Raw genomic sequence first — 17,285 nt, forward strand, 5'->3', positions numbered from 1 at the left:
TGCGTGTACAACTCAACTCAAATCATCGTATTTGCATCAACTCAATTCAACTTAACGCTACGACATCTCGCGTTACATAGCTGGCAATAGTGGTCTCCGACATCACCCTCTCAAACGAACCCGAACAATATTCGCTACAAATATTGATAAACTTTTGATTCGATCTTTATCATTACTTGTTTAAATCTTCAAATCTTAATTCATTAAGCTAGTCAGATCAGGTTATACTGATCCGTTAGGTTAATCAGATCAGGTTATGCTAATCTGTTAGGTTAATCAGATCAAGTTATATTAATCAATTACGCTAGTCAGATCATATTATACCAACATTTTCGATTGAGCCTATAGCGTTCTCCATGCGATAAGCGCTACAAAATATAAGTAATGGTCGTAGCAAAATGCTTTCGATAGGTTTATTTTGAGGATAAATGTGCTGTAGAAGAGCCTGAAAATATTTAATTCAAAATTCAATCAATTTTAATTGTCACTTTTCCTCCAACTTCTAACCTTCCCTCTCTCTCTCTCTTTTCTTTTCTCCCTTCCCTCCCGTTTTTTTCCATTTTCCAGCAAAATTCGCATAAATTGTCAGTTTTTATAAATTAATTAATGATAATTGTATCAGAAAAATGCAAATGTTAATAGTTTCTTTTCCTTTTTTTTTCTTCAATCTATCTTCAATCTTTCAATCTTTTTCCTCAATCTTGCAGACAAAAATTGTTTCTTTTAAAAAAATGAAAATAGCTTGATAAGAAAATTGATCGAACTTTAACAAAATATAATTTGAGCATTTGTTTAGTATTTCGATATTTAAGTATTTAAGCTATAATTTCGGCATTGTTTTATGATTTTGCAAACATTTTAACAATTGCTTTTTCCTTCATTAATTTTTTCTTTTTGTCATTATGCATTTTTATTGGTTAACTTACTTCAACAATATATAACGGAGTTTTATTTATTTTTGCGCATTCTACAGCTAAATCATAACTAATTTGCGCTATCATTTCACCTGTAAAATAATAAAAATGAAAAAATTTCGATTCAAAATATAAGCTAAATTGAATATTAGTAAAAGATATATTTTAACCTTTTGAAATATTACTTTATTTTAATAAATTTTCAAGTAATCTTAAATTTAATGCAGTAACATTATAGTACGAAAATTACTTTTTTAACACACCTCTATTACTTCGACCAAATACTGTATCATTGTTTACCTTCATAATACCTTTGTTTACATATAGTTTAGTACCATTAATGATTAAGACAACCGTATCATTATCATCATCATTTTTGGGTGGATTACGAAAATTGATCTCTTTGAAGAATTGACCTCGTACTGGTGTTCCCAATGGTAATGATTTAGCCTAATCAATAAATTTTATTCACTTATTCAATCTTATGTAAATTCTTTTATAATACATTATTGTAATAACGTATAATACTACTGGAATGACGTATAATAAAATGCTGGTAGCGTGTAATTCTTAATTAATTAACATCTTAACTTCTTAATTAATTTAAATTTGTAATTTGAAAATAACAATGTTGATGCTAGCGATAGGATGAAAAAAAAAGTGCTTTTTAGAAATTTTCCTATAAGCATAGATTATTCGATTTTACCTCAACATATTAAATCATCGAATTGGAAAAATTGTACTAAAATTTAAAAGGATCAAAAGAGAATTAAAAGGATTTTCTTGTAACAATTATGGACACTTTTTTGATTTTTAATAATTTATAAATTAACTAACCTTAGCAATTGCAGGTAAAATAATACAATTATATATGGTATCACCGTATTCTAATTCCGGATTTAATCCATTACGGATAATATCCATCCAATAACCGTCTTGTTCTGCTTTATATACTAACTCTTCGATAACACTTGGTAATTCAAGTTTGATTGCTTCCGTTATCTTTTGCTCCATATACATCTGATTTCGTTTATTTAGCAAAAATATTGGAGTGAAATTATTCTTTCATACTCAATTTAATAAGATAAATTAGGAAGATGTTAAAATTAGTGTATCTTTTAATAAATAAAATTAAAACATACCATTTTAAAATATTGATTTGAATATTTCAAATGAATGATTTCGAGTTCTAATTTTATTTGATTTCAAATTTAAATTAAATCAAAATTTCAAGAGAAAAAAAATGATAATACTAATATGCTTACAGATTCATAATTTACAATGTAGGAAGTAATTCGATCGATAATACCATCTGCTCGAAAACCAACTGCTGCACGAGTTAAACCTTTTAAATTAGCCCATACTGGTCGTTTGGTTGGATAAATCTGAAATTATCACAATAAATCACATTACTGTTTATCGTTTTATATTTAAAAAAAAAAAAAGAAAAAAAGAAAGGCGCCAAATGTTTGGAAAAATGCGATTTAAAGCCAAAAATGTTTATTTGCCCAAAAATTTCGACGTTAATTGTCATTTGAACTATTTATTTTAACCAATTAGCTAAATTAATTTCTAATACAAACATTGATTGTCAATTTAATAATTTCTGTTTTAACTTTTGAGCTATTTTCAAATTTTTGTTTCTTAATCGAATTAGTTGCAAATTTGAAGAAAAGCCAAATTTTAAAATTGAACTTAAACCTGATATAAGAGTTCTTTGAAATCATCTACATCAGTGTCACCCATATCAACCAAATCACCTTCTTCCGCATACTTTAACTTTTCAGCTGTAATTCAGTTACTTATGCAAATATACCATTGTCCTGATTTTTATCATACAATTTGTTCCTTTTCATTTTAAATTTAAAAGATTCAAGAAAAATCTATAAGCTATTAAGTATACACAATTAATTTAATTAATTAAATTGAAGCTTCATCAATTAATATAATTGAATAAAATAGTAAGTGGAGTGTCGAATAATAAAAAATACATCAAATAATTAAATTGTGTAAATTGCTATTTTTCGTAAATTTGCAAGCTAGTGAATCAAATGCTAATTTGTCGAAAAAAAAAGAAAAAAGAAAAGAGGTGGTTGGCTTTTGTTGATGCTAATTAGATGTAATTAATAATTAAATTTATATTCTTCACATATGCTGTGTTTTTGCATTTAATACTTGAAAATTTCATTAATGCCAACTTCGTCGAGGAACAAATCCCGAATTATTGGCTTTATAATGATTCCTGAGATATTATCTTGAATAGCACGAACAGGTAGTACTATAGGACAGGTAGTACTTCATGTGGTTAGTAAATTAATGAGTGAGAATAATTGTTAAGTGAAATTTATACCCATATAATTGGAATGCAAACTGAGCAATGATTTATATACTTGTAATGTTTCATTTTTGAATTTTAATGTAATATCACCATACTCGAATTTTGGCAAGAAATTATGCAGCTATAAGAGTATATTTTTTCAATTTTTTTTACCGTTTAAAGAAAATTAAATTAAATTAAAATGATAAAGGAAAAAAAAAGGAAGAATGATAAATTTCAAACTTAAATTAGATTTAATTCAAAAATAATTCGATAATTGAAAATAAATGTTAATTGCTCATCCAATTAACATGCATGCATTAGTAAAACGGAAAAAATTAAAAAGAAAAAACAGTAAAAATTAGTAAAACGTTCAATTACAAATTATTTCCATTAAAAAAAATTCATCTCGCTATTATTGTAATCCGTTTTAAATTTTCAATAATATTTTTAAAAAAAAAATGATAATTTCTTCAATAATAAAAAAGGAAGTGATAATTTGATAAAGTGATAATTTCTTTTCATATCTTTTTATCATTTTCTTTTTTAAAACTATAAATTAAACATACCGTTTCGACAAATTTCATTTCAATACGTACTCGTCGAATACTTTCATCACCAATTCGAATTACAATTGGTGGAAGTCGTTTTCCAAGCTCAAATAAATCACCATCCACAACACGATCCGTATCTGATTCAGCTATCCCAACTCGGAATCGTATTTGCATTATGTATTTCCATTCAAGATTTGAAAATTTTGCTTCACCTTTTATATTTACACTTATCGTTCCATCCTAAAATTTCATTTATTACATTTGCTTGATAATGTAAAATGATATGATATGATATGAAATAGTAATTATCTTTTATATTATGATATTCAAAATTTTATATCAAATAGATATTCAATTTAATTAACAAACAAACAATATGTAAATTTTGTAAACTTATTTAGCTTATTTAATTTGGAATATTTCGAAATATGTTCAAAATTATTGAATAAAATGTATTTAGTAACGCTATTAATTGTTAAGGTTTTTGATTAAAAAATATTTGATAAAAAATAATCGAATGGAATTATATACCTGTCCAACCTGTTTAGATATAACAATATAAACAGCTGGTAAATGAAACCGAAGTGCACCATTGGTAGTAAATTGTCCAGGAATAAGACCGATACCAGCAACTGATACTGAGAACTTAATTTTGTAATCGGTAGCTGGTAAAGGTACAAAATCAATAAATTCTTCCGTACAGGTTTTTACCGACTAAAAATTAAAGTAATTAATTAAGAATTTTAAAAGGAAACCTATTTTTAAAGATAAAAAATGACTAAAGTTATTCATTTTATGCTAATATTTCCAAGTTTTTACTCTTTAATAGTATTATTTTAAAATTTTCCATATAATGAAATAAATTCAAGTACCAGTGCTGCTAGTAATGATTTGTCCGAATCTTCCAATTCCATCTTATTTTTTGCAACCGATTCACTTGCATGCAATTGCATGACAATAACATCTTACATGCATTCGCGCTATTTTAATATAAGAATGTTTGAGATTTAAGAAGGTAATAAACATGTGCAAATATATTATTCTATTACACTTGCAGCTTTAACTTGCAATTGCAAAAAAAAAAAAAAAAAAAACCTGAACCCAATTAAAAGCACTCTAAACCAAGCGATAAGAAATGAATATGCTAAACAATCCATTAACATCTTGCTAACATGCATATTGATTTTGCAAATAATACACATAAAATTATTCAAGCATGCTTTGCCATATACTTATTAAAATTACACAATTATATATACAATACATGCATGCGTGCATTACATATATGCATGCATACATATGGAATACTTCGAGAAACTTAAACAAAAATAACATTAAAATTTTTTTCCAACACCTTAGATTTATTTTTAGTAAAGATTAGCAGAATGCAACACCAGGTATATTGCAATTTTTACACTTACTAATTTAATTTAATTAATTAATTTAAATCATTGCTAACATAGTACTGTTCAATATATAGCATATAAAAATATGCGTGAAATAACGAATTTTGCACATAAAAATATGATTCGTTATCAAATGATTATCAAAATGCTGCATATTTTTAAATTAATTAACTAATTTTTTGGAAAAAAAGAGACAAATATTTGCAATTTTTTGCGATAAAATGGAATTTTTAGTTTTAATTTTTAATTTTTATCACTCTTTTATCAGTCGTCACTTTTTTTTGCAAAAAAAGGACAAAAATTCATTTTAAAAAATCCAATTCCTTTTCTGGTCAAAATGAAGCTCCAAATATCTTTTCGTTTTTCTTTTTGTAAATTCCATTTTAATTATATATTATCAAATGTATGATGTCTGATCTTTCATTTCTTCTCTGTTATTAATTGAACCTTTGACAAGATATGTTGGATGTAACGGTAGGGCCGCGTTTGAATTTTGACCATTGAGGTTAGAGGTGAGTAGCTGTTTCGTTTGGTGATTTGTTGGTGTTGGGTATTGTTATCCGTGATTTGCTTGTAAATAATTTGCTTCAGATAGAATTCTACAGGCTATTTTGGCCAATTTATTTAATTGTATACTTTTATTAGAGGGAAAAGCTTGGAGGCAATCAATTTTATAAAGTAGGTTTCTAATGGTGTGCTTACTAGACTCGTTGAATCACTCTTGTATAATAAATTATATAGAATTATTTGTGTTATAAATTACATGATACGACTAACGTTTAATAAATGAATTAACTGCATCGAATAAATCACATCTAATGGATATCATGAAATACATAATAGTGCATCGTGCATTTAGAGTGAGTTGTGGGCTGGAAAGATCTGATGACATCTGGACCATATTTTTCGCCGACAGGGCGGCCAATATCACGGCAAAGTGCTGAAAGAGAACGTGTGAAAAATGTTTTGCAGGTAATCAGTGTTCTGATTAGTCGTAAAGTTCAATAAAATGCAAGTTTTAATATCAGGATTGATTTTGATTAACGAAAGATGGAAATATTGGCTGTCATAAAGGCTCGTGCTGAATACATTAGTATTACTGCGAGGAAGTTTAATTAGCTTAGTTGGGCTTTGTGATTAGCTTAATTGAGTTTTTAAAGTGTTAAGAGCATTATTTGTCTTCGTAGTGATAAAACCTGGGTTGTGACGAAAGGAACTACCGTTTTCAATGTGTCGCATTTTGAGCAAAATTGTTAAACAAAGCTTTAAATGTCACCAGACTCATCACATGACCCATCTTAGTGCTAGATTTGGAAGAAAGGAATTCAGCTGATATGATTAATGAAGTTGGTGATAACAATTCTATTCCTGAAATTTATTTATGATGTTATCTTTCTTATCCTTTATAATTTTCAGGAGAGTTTCCGGAGAGCTCTGAGGGTGAAAAGTTGTGCCGATCTTTGTGACATTACTCGACGTCTTAAGCAACTGTATATCGATGTAAAAATTTGTTTTTTAATGAATTCAAGTCGCAATTCAAACTTAATATTCTTTCTGAATTGGACTGTGACTTTTTGAAAAGATGCTTCGTTTCATATTTTTCTTTGTTCAAGCACTGAAGTTTTTATCCCTGCTTTCTTTTCTTTCATAACCATCAAACAAGGAAAATACTAAAACAATGAACCCAATGTGAATGACGTCAATCGAAACTGGAACAGATTCTCGTTTTTCAGGCACTAAATATACCTGGAGGTATCGAACGCTATTTGGCGGCTTTACGTTTTGCACTGGAACTTACTTGTGAGAAAAGTAACGAGAAAGAAGGACGTATCAATTGCCTGAAAATGTCTGCCCATGTTGCACTGGCACTGTCACAGGAAGGCATGCATGAACCACTTCAACTGTTAGTCGATTTCTGTGTGGACGTGAGTTTCGGTTCATTTTCGATGCACAATTTGACTAAGCGAAATTTTCGTTGCTTTTTTTTTGATCATGTTGCTCTCTTCACCCTAACTGCTGTAGTTATTTGAGGAAACATATGATACCCCAATGTATGTTAAGTCTGGTCTTAGTATGAGCTCCATAAAAGGAAGTATGACTTCAGATACAAAACAGATCATTTTTCTTTAATCTATTTGTTAGGCTGAATGCACACTTTATCTTCGCACTTAATTTGTATGTGTTTTGCAATATTGCATCAGCTTACAGTTTGAAATGTTCATAGGAATTTGAAACTTAGTCTATCCATCCTTCTTCAAGGAAAATGTTCTTCTACGAATTATAATTGTTTTAATTACTGATCTTTTCAGATGAGTGATTTGTGCGTTACTGTTACTAGGAGCTATGTATGTGCATTGGCTGGTTTGCTGCTTAATTTAAATAAGCTTATCTCAAATCGACTGAGTCAGCAAAATCCGCGGAAAACTGACTGCTCACCGTTATCGAAAGAACTGAGCAAGACGTTATTTGCTATACTTTCAAAGCGTCTTTTGGATGTTGTAAGTCTGTTTCCTCCTTCATTCCTGTACTCTCTTAGGTTTTAAAGAATACCAATTTATGTACATGCAATCAGTTGGTGCTAGCTAGGCTCGGATACAATAGAAGTGATCAAATCGAAAAATTTTCATGATCGCAGTCATTGATCTATTCCACTAACTTGCTTCTAGATTAATGATTGAAGTTGTCTTTTTTTTAATTTGTTATCTTGCTTAGTTTCGGTTGTTTTCAGAATCCTTTGGTTCGTTCCGAAGCTTTAAAAGCGATAGCAGCATTACAAGATGAACAGTCAAAAGCTGATAGTTACCAAACAAATTCTCCGAAACGTTGTAAGTTTCCTTTCGTTTTGAACTACTTTCCCATCACTCGTACGGTAAATGCATCATTCGTACTCCTGGATGTGCAGTAGTTCTATTTTAGCGTCGTTTTATATTGTCTGATTGTCTGGAGGCACTACTTTTTTCACTGGAATGAGTGGTTTGTTCAAGTCAAATTTGATAGATCAAAATGTGCCACGCGATGCGTCTTCAACATAGTTAAGCTTACTAAATCTATTTCATCCTACTTCGATGCTGGCTAAAGGTTTTATCTTCAGATAGTTTTAGTTTAGTTGTTGCATATCCTATGGTTTCAGTATTGATTTCGCATTTGAATGATGTGTCATGTGAATGTCGAATTGTTACCCTAAAGAAATTGATGCTGTCTTCGAAGGAGGAAGTCGATCTTGTGGTTTCTTTTTCTTTTCCGTTTTAAAAGCCCTTTTCCACGGAGAATGAAATATGATTAGTTTTCGATGACGAGTTGTTTGTAACTTGTTTCTATATGATAATACTTCTCAACGATAACAATATCTGTTTATTACACAGTGATGTCTTTTGAGGCTCGTGATCCACTTTCATGTTTTACTTTATTGCTATGTGCGTACTAGATACTACGAAGCCTTTAAGCTCGCAGCTAGTAAAGTCACTGGTGCTGTTACGGAGTGACGTAAATCATGAACAAGTTTAGATAGCTTGTACGATGATATTCGTGCAGAAACGTTATTCTCAGGTAAACATGGCATTGAGTGATTCCGAAGAACGAGTAAGGCGAGCAGCGACAATTCGGATTATTAAGGATGTTAATCTGAAAGCTTTATCTATCAAACAACGTATGGATTTAGTGCAAGGCGTTATGAATATGAATGGTAGTGTTTTCAATGATTTCATAGAAGGAAAAAACAGCTATGATAAATTGATTGTAGAAATTGAAGGGGTATGTTCCTTGACCCTTAAGGGCAAAGTTGCATGTTGCAAGAAATTATTTTAGCTGAAAATTTGGAACTATCATAAGATATTATTTATATAATATGAGAAAAAACAAGGTTTTTTTTTCTCTTTACATTATGCTTATGCTCTTCCAGCTCGAGGACAGAATCATGCTGTAATTTTAAATGATTTACTTGGAGAATGGCTTAAAACAGCCTGTGGAAAGGATGCATTACCAGACAACGGTGATGAACTCGCTTCATTTTACTCCATTGCATCGTCTCATTTACTGCGTTTTTTGGAACCATTAACACAGGAACAAGTAATTTATTTCCGGTTCTTAATTTTGCAAGACTTTATATAAATGAGAATATGGTCCAAGTTTTTACTAAAAGTTCCTCTTCAATGAAAGTCATGGATTGTTTACTCTCACTTCTAGGTAAGTCATGACTTGATGCTTCATTCACTTCAATACTGCCGCGAAAAAATGGGATTTGGCTCAATCGAAGTACAGGATTTCGTGAAGGCGCTAAACCGAAACGCGGAAGATATATCTCTTCATCGACATAATTGCAATAAATTGATCGAAGAGGGGTATCCTAGTAGTCTATATAATAAAGTTTGAAAATTAATATAAAAGTGTATGGCTTCAAGTTTGCAAGTGAAATGTATAAGTGAAGCGTAAATTGGCAAAATTGACACATAGCAGGTGGGATGAGAATTAATTGACCTTCCTGATCTGTTGAGCTCAGCGTTTCAGTAATATCCAAAACAATGTAAAGCTAGGTCTTCGTGGCGATGTTTTTTTTAACTCATTTTTACTTGCTTCATCTTGTTGAGTACCTCAAAAATTTAATTCCGTTAGGAAAATTAAGAGCCTCCTGCAAATAGCAATATATTTTTCAGTTGGACAGCTCTTGAACAAGCAAATGCTGTATTTTACTGGCGTTGCCTGTTGGATTTCTGTAAGTCAAAGTGTGTAACGGATGCAGACTGGTCAGAATGCCATTATCGTTTGTTGCCAACTATGCGAACCTTTTGTGAACTTATGCAAAAGTAAGTCTCAGCTGATTCGTAAACGTTGAGAAGTTGAGCATCAACTGTTACTCTGTTAAGTAATATCTAATATTAATTATAAGGATTAGCCAGAGAAAATTTGATCTGTCATTACTTGTTTTAGCTATATGACAAATGTATTATCGAGCAATGAAACAGAAGCGCTCTTTGCATTGAAGAACTTCACTGTGATGCAGTTGCTAAAAATAATATCATTTTTTGATCAAGGAGATCCGTCTGGATGGTAAACATCCCAACATTATAACACAGAGAAACGATTACTCTACTTCCCATAATTCCTTTAAATTTAGCGTTTTACGATAGTCAAACAAGTTTGGTATAACTTTGCTGGGAATGTGATTGTAGCTGAGTAACAGACAAAAAAAGAAAAAAAAATGAAAGTGAGACTGGTCTTGATGATTTTGCGCGTTTATTTTAGGATTTTTTAAACTGATCAAGCATAGCTGAGATTATTGAAATAGTTTTTGCTAGCTTTGCTGATAGGATTCATTCAGGAAAACTTGGCAGACTTCATGCGAAAATGTTTTGGGTAATATGCAGCTCAAACTGACTGAAGCTCTCGTCAATGAACTTGTTCAACAGATGTACACACATCTTTGGCCTCTTCCGGAACAGAATGACGTTTGGTTTCTGTTTTTAATGCCATGATTTGTAACTTTAAATAGACCAAATCAATAAATATAACATCAGATTAGAATGTCTCTGTTCTGTCTTTTGGCCGCATTAAAGTCTTATTATTATCGAGTTTGTTTTAGGAGCTTTTGAATTTCCTTATAATTAAATTATAGAGCTGACATTTTTTGCGCAGTTTTAGGAAGCTCTTTCAAACTTATGTGATTTAACGAGTTCTATCGTACACAGGGCTCTCTTTCCTAATGCAACAATGCTGGCCGCAAATCAAACTATTGGAATTGGGGGAAATGAAACGGCTGCTGAGTTTGAAAATGGAGAGGTTCGTTGCCGTCGACCTTTGAGCAACTTTTTTTTTGTTAAGTGTGCAGAATTTTGAGATGTGAACTTTGGCCATGAAGATGAATGAGTCGTTATTAGATATACTGATGAGAATGATTTTTTGAGTCTAAACTTGTTTTTATCCAGCAGATTTGAAAAGAAGTGGGTTTTCGCTTATTCAACACGATGTGTTTTGTTATGATTCCCTGCTTATAAATGGACCTCTTAAAGACCTTGCATTAGCATTGCTAGCATTTCTATCAAATCTATCAATTAAGATGAAGAGAGACTAGTAAAGAATGCAAAAAAATAATAGTCATGGTAATTTGAGGTTGACGATGATGTTGTGTATCGTTGTATTATGATTGTGAGTGCAATGCTGAAAACGAATCGCTACAAAAAAATGAATGCCTTGCTTCATGGAATTCTGGAAAATATTGTAAGGACCTAATGTCTTTCAGGGATTTACAGTTCTCTTTGACATTGTTGAACTTCTTTCTCATCGGATATGGCAAAGGCGATTTATCTTTATGTTTGTATACGCCATATTAATTAAAACGCCATATTAATGAAACCAAAAAAAGTCGTTTTTGTTTTCTACGAACGATTACCGATTGATTGCGTTAGCTGATCCTTGATATCCTATCATTATACTACTTCCAAAGGGACCAACTTATTTTACTAGCTTTATATGTAAATAATGATGGCTTAATAATTTTCCGTGCCATTTAGATCGAAAGGAGTGTGGTAGCAGCCGATGTCAACTGTCGAATCCTTGCATTTGAAGCGATGGGTATTTTGGCCATGTATGATCGCCGTGTGGCGTTTGAAAAAACAATCTTGATCAAAGAAACCCTTAAAATTGATCAACGCTTAAGAGTATGTTATTTCTGTAGTAATAACTCTCATTAAAAACTGCAAATTTTGCAGTAGCTATCGGTAAAAGTAAAAATTCGTATCCTATTTCGACTATCTAATAATTCGCTTTTGCCGAAAACGGCATGATTGTGTAAAGGATCCATTCTTATATTGATCTCGTTAAAGCAGTCATACGTCCATTTAAGCCATTTATCGATCAGCTGTTAGTGATGGATATGTTATGTTTGTGATTTTGAATTAATAAGTACCTTGTTTTTTATAATTTTAAATTAAATCAAGTGTTCATTTTTTACCGGTTATATTGCACTGGTCTAGCGATAGGCCTTCCCGTAATGGGCAGCCTTGATTGATCAATGTGACATTGATCACATCGCATAAAAATGGTGACCATGGATTTCGTATAAAAACTACAACGCCTGCGGGAACTGACGCCCATTCACAAAGCCCAATAAGTGGGGAAAGTATGTACCAGTCTCTGATGCAGGGGCATCAGAGCATTAGCATCAGAATCTGACACGCTAAACGATGATATGAAGGCTGCCCGCGTACATCCAGATCAAGCGCATGATCGAGCAAAACGAACCAGAAAAGCGCACCCTGCATTAGAACGGGAAAAACGCTAAAAAGGAAGAAAAAAAGTCTTATCATGTTTTGATCTGTCCAAACTTTAACATCGTTCATTGCGGTAAAGCGCAATTATTGAACATAATGATTCTTGTGTTTCATATACCAAATAATTCCACTATTTGAGATTTTTAGAGTAAATTTTATAGTTATTTTTTTATTTAAGCCGACAATGCTAAATATCTTGTGCAATATGGCTTTGCTGCATGGCTATCCGTTGGTTTCACGATGGTTCGGCGCTGGATTAGAAACAGCAAATCCAAACGACGAGCTTTTACAAGTTTTTGCGGAATATATTGATAGCCTGGTAAAATGTTATTTGTCAGCGAATTCGATCTTTATGTTGGAACTTGCAGAGTTTTAATTGTTCCTTTATACAAATCTCATAACTGGCTTACTCGTTTTTCAGGATCCAGACACGAGTTTTACAGCTTGTGAATGTCTGTGTAAAATGTTTCTGAAGGAGGCAAATGTTGCATGGACTGGTGTACTCAGTCGTCTGTTGCTCAAGGCATTTGATCCAGCAACCAACAACATTCCGAAACTGAAAGCCTGTTTGGTTACCTTCATACCAGTATTTGCTGAATGGAGTAGGTAGGTGCTAATTGCAGCTTAAACATGTCAACTGAATGTTTAACATGGTTGATATGTTACATTTATGGTCGAAACTTGTTCAAAGTTTCTATAGCTTAAAGTTATGCGCGTCGGTCTATAACGTCGTTTAAGCCTTAACTTAGTCTAAGCTTCAATATGTAATTATTATAATTAATTTAGTGAACTGGCGCGTTTTATAGGGAACATCAAATGCTGTTAGTTGAAGCATTCCCAGAAACTTTCAATACATTGCACAGCGATGAACAATTCGTCGGTTCGTTTTCACGCATAAATGTTGCAGCAGTTGGATCATGCTTTGTGCATGCAACGAGTTCACAATTACTGAATGGTGCTGATAAACAGGTGCAGTTTGTCATGGGTTTTTCTGTTTTGAACCTTCCATTTAATTCCTTTATAATTCATATTAATGAATTGGTTATTACTTAGCTAGCCTGTTAAAAATGAGGACCATAACAGTACATTTGGTGAATCGAGATTATAAAAAAGAAAGAGGGTGCTTGTGCTGCATTTCGATAATGGGGTGAACAGTGCATTGAGAACCAGGTAGTCATATTAAAAAGTTTTCTTAATCTAAATCTACTGTGGAAATTTTTTAAGAGGATTCAGATTTGCTTGAGGAATAGTTCTGGATTAAGTGGTCATTTTGTTCATTGTTTATCTTAGTTTCCAGAAAGGATCAGTTCATCCTTTTTTATGCCAAAAAATTTTGGCCGCATTGAGTGATGATCCAGAAGATGATTATGCCCCAGTATATTGTAAGATGCTATCAGACATTGATGCAAATGACTGGATGGATATTACACAAATAAATGCTTTAATTGTTGATACCGACGATGTGATTGATGTGAGTAAAGATATTTTCTAAAGCTTTTTATTATTTTTTGCAGTTACCTATATTGAATTAAATTTCTTGGTTATTATTTTTCATAAATTTTCATGTGGATAGTTACTGACAGTTAGAAAGTAATTGGCCAAGATATTTTGATGGTTTAAGGAAACGGCGAGTCAAATTTTTGAGGGCTGAGTTCAATGGGAAAAATCTTTGCCATTCTAAGAAGTGAATACTACCTCTAACTGCTTGTATAAATTGGAATGATTATTGAAGACGATACCTTGATTATGTGCTTAAAATTAAGCGAATATTGTTGTCATTAAAGCTGTGATGCGCTTTATCATTCGTTATTGAGACTTGTGTTCATTTTAGCTCTATAGCGATACGGAGGAAACTCGAGGATATATTCGGTCATTAGCGTCATTTTCTAAAAAGTTGCGAAAAAGGGTTGCCAGTTTGGAAACTCTGATTTCAACGAGGAAGGTCAGTGCTTGGGATATATGTGCTTCACCTACCGGAAGCAATTTCAGTCACTAGCAATTTTCTATTTCGTTTTGTTTTTATTTTCGTATTGTCGTTATTTTATGTGATTTGTGATAGCTTTCATTGAAGTCTTTCCGGGTTTCAGTTGTTTGCGTATTGTAAAATATTGGGTTTGTGTCGAACATTGCCATTACTTCGGGGAGTTTGAACTTGCATTTATAGAAAATTCTTAAATTTACACTAAAATAAAGGATTTCTTCAATGGTGACGATGTCATCCGCTGTACGGGTTGTTATTTTCAGCATGGTGACAGCGAATCCGTAGATGAGCATGATGATGATGATGAAAGTGAAATTTTAAAGATTTCGAAACTTGTACTTCGAGAAAGTAACAAGGCAAATGGTTGTAAGCCCCAAGCAAGCAAACAAAGCAAAAGAAAAATGGGTACTGATTCGAAGCCTAAAAACCCGGCTAAGGTTACTTTTTCGGAAGGTGTTCGAGAAGTCCACTATAACTTCCGTAGACTAAATCTGCTTGCTTATAAAGCTAAAAAAATTTTATTTAAGACAAATTTCTGATTTTAAAATCAAAAGACTAATATCATGAAAGCCCTTCGCTTACTGCTTCTTAAGATTTCATAAAGTGGTATTGGCATCATTTGCAGTAATGGCTGATTATCTATGCGTTCCTTATAAAGATTCTCTATCGAGATTTATGACTTAACATCTGCCTGAAAGTTTCAGAGTGTGGCACGTTAGCATATCAGTTTATGTGTCGGAAGCACAGAGTTGCTCTCAAATTTAGGTGCTCTAAAATGTTGTTGATAGTTTATGTAAGTTGCATAACATACGATAGTGCATGGTATGATAGATTATATATATCATGTATATCTTAATTAAAGAAACCAGTTTCTGAAACTCTACTGAAGCCGCTTTTACTGCTTTCTTTGCATCTTTCACTGCACATTTGAGTGATGGATGTTATTAATTATTGGCATCCTTGAAATGGATTCAAATTTTGATATTTACACGCAAGTAATCAATTGGGTTGCATGATTACCGGAAATCAAAGCACTCCTCCACTTTTGCTGTCTTCTGAAGAATATGTTTAATTGTAAAGGATTTGTTCATCACAGCCTTCATTGTTCATCACAGGAAGAAGAAAGCTTTTTTATCTGGCAGTCGTGGCATGATGCTTCGCATGTGTTATTTCGCACTTTCCAATAGAACAATGTTAAAGTGATTTATGATTATTATCTATATAATATTCTGATCAACAGATACTAAAAAAGTGGGGTTTCAGCCGAGAATTACGAAATCGAAGACTATTCCGCGTGACATGAAAGCATTACTACAAGAGGATGTAGAAAACAGGATTGTTCTAGTTCCGAGCGATAGTGATGAAATATTGAGAAATGAATCAAAACTAATTGCTGTCACACCAGGTATACGTCAAAGACCTGTACTGGCTCGTGCAGCAAAAGCTACTCGAAAATTTTTGAAAGACGAAAATTCACTCTCGGACGAGGAATGAATTAATGAAAGGTTGGACACTAGACACTACTCGTTCACTTGAGGATCATTATATAATAATAATATTCTAGAAAATCAACATTTCGCTTATATTAACACGAAAAGTTATGCTAATATAAAGCATTGAAATCTGTTTATGTAATTACTGACATTCTCAGTTTCCTTTTTTTCCTGAACTTTTATCTATCACATTCCGTATCATTGTGATTGAATTATTTCGTTTGATCAGTTGAGGATCATCTCCTATTACGTTTTTTTTTTACATTTTTGAAGAAAGGATGAATATGTAAAGGCCTATTATGATATTCTTGAAGTTACAAGCTTCAGTTTCCTTTGACAACATATATTATCATATCTTTTTTAAAGAACCAGCTACACATTCATGTTAATTTTCATTACAAATATTTTCTCCACAAATTTTAAGTCTTTAAATATTGTACATTTGCAGCGTACGTTCATATACCATGTATTCAACGACCTTTTTTTTTTTAAAAAAAAAACCCATTATTTTTATCCTTGTAGTAAATCTTTTCAAAGTTACATAAACTAACATAATTTTGGCATATATTTAAAATTTCAAATCCAAAATGTCTGTTTAGTTTGTGCCTGCATTAAATCGGAAGTTAGCTTACTGCAAATGAAATTGCTTAACATGCAAAATTTCAAGTCAAGATTCCATATTGATATCATTTACGTTTACGTTTTCTTATCAATAGCTGCCATTCCAAAAATAATCAAATATCAAAAGTCTTATATTTTTGCATTCTTCTATGTACGCCACCATCATTTATTACATGTAAATCTTTTCTTTTTTTTTTAAAGCATCATATTTGTAAATAATATGACATATTTTTATTATTTATTAGAAGAGTTCAACAATTTTCTCGGTTTTATTCTAATAAATTGCTGATATCAACTTCCCTAATGATTGTTTCTACCAAATTCGCAAATAATACGCTTAAATTTCTTTTCCTGATGAATTTCTGTTATATAGGATGAGCGAATAATAAATGGGCAAATATTTGAACCATATTGATGAAACCAAAATTTTGCTATTCTTCACGAATTACTAAAACTTATTTGGATGGATTGACTTGATTAATGTTTCGTGACAGATGTTGGTTTGATTTGCTACTGATGATTTATTTGGAAAGATAAAAGGTTTCCCGACGTTCCCATATTTGACAATGTGTAAATATGCTTGCGGATTACAATATTCGGTCGGGGTTTGGAATCAATTAATTAATAAAAGTTGCGACTTCAGTATCGGTAATAGTTTCGTCCTATTGTGTTATAGCTCATGGTGTAACATCACCAGATGTTATTTGAACATTCTGGGCTACCATAGCAAGCTTCAG

General features: G+C 31.8%; 2 protein-coding genes across 2 annotated transcripts; one reads left to right on the forward strand and one right to left on the reverse strand.

The window, feature by feature from the left end:
• Nucleotides 1-313: 313 nt before the first annotated feature.
• LOAG_06450 (hypothetical protein) lies at nucleotides 314-4,699 on the reverse strand (the record flags this gene model as incomplete). Its single annotated transcript, XM_003141986.1, has 10 exons — nucleotides 314-445; nucleotides 927-1,006; nucleotides 1,178-1,364; nucleotides 1,752-1,934; nucleotides 2,180-2,299; nucleotides 2,616-2,701; nucleotides 3,265-3,373; nucleotides 3,801-4,025; nucleotides 4,317-4,499; nucleotides 4,658-4,699. 10 exons carry the CDS (start codon nucleotides 4,697-4,699, stop codon nucleotides 314-316), a joined length of 1,347 nt encoding a protein of 448 aa, XP_003142034.1.
• Nucleotides 4,700-6,045: 1,346 nt separating this feature from the next.
• On the forward strand, nucleotides 6,046-15,928 carry LOAG_06451 (hypothetical protein; the record flags this gene model as incomplete). The annotated part of the gene is made up of 22 exons (XM_003141987.2): nucleotides 6,046-6,163; nucleotides 6,608-6,691; nucleotides 6,925-7,116; nucleotides 7,501-7,689; nucleotides 7,920-8,016; nucleotides 8,322-8,416; nucleotides 8,738-8,873; nucleotides 9,090-9,256; nucleotides 9,374-9,528; nucleotides 9,841-9,990; nucleotides 10,115-10,234; nucleotides 10,506-10,632; nucleotides 10,826-10,963; nucleotides 11,294-11,401; nucleotides 11,695-11,841; nucleotides 12,632-12,772; nucleotides 12,875-13,059; nucleotides 13,260-13,422; nucleotides 13,751-13,924; nucleotides 14,285-14,395; nucleotides 14,698-14,871; nucleotides 15,698-15,928. The coding sequence occupies exons 1-22, from the start codon at nucleotides 6,077-6,079 to the stop codon at nucleotides 15,926-15,928; spliced, it is 3,171 nt and encodes a 1,056-aa protein (XP_003142035.1). The 5' UTR covers nucleotides 6,046-6,076.
• Between the last annotated feature and the right edge of the window lie 1,357 nt (nucleotides 15,929-17,285).

The sequence above is a fragment of the Loa loa genome, assembly GCF_000183805.2.
Source record: "Loa loa unplaced genomic scaffold supercont3.76, whole genome shotgun sequence".
NCBI classification, from domain to species: Eukaryota; Metazoa; Nematoda; class Chromadorea; order Rhabditida; family Onchocercidae; genus Loa; species Loa loa.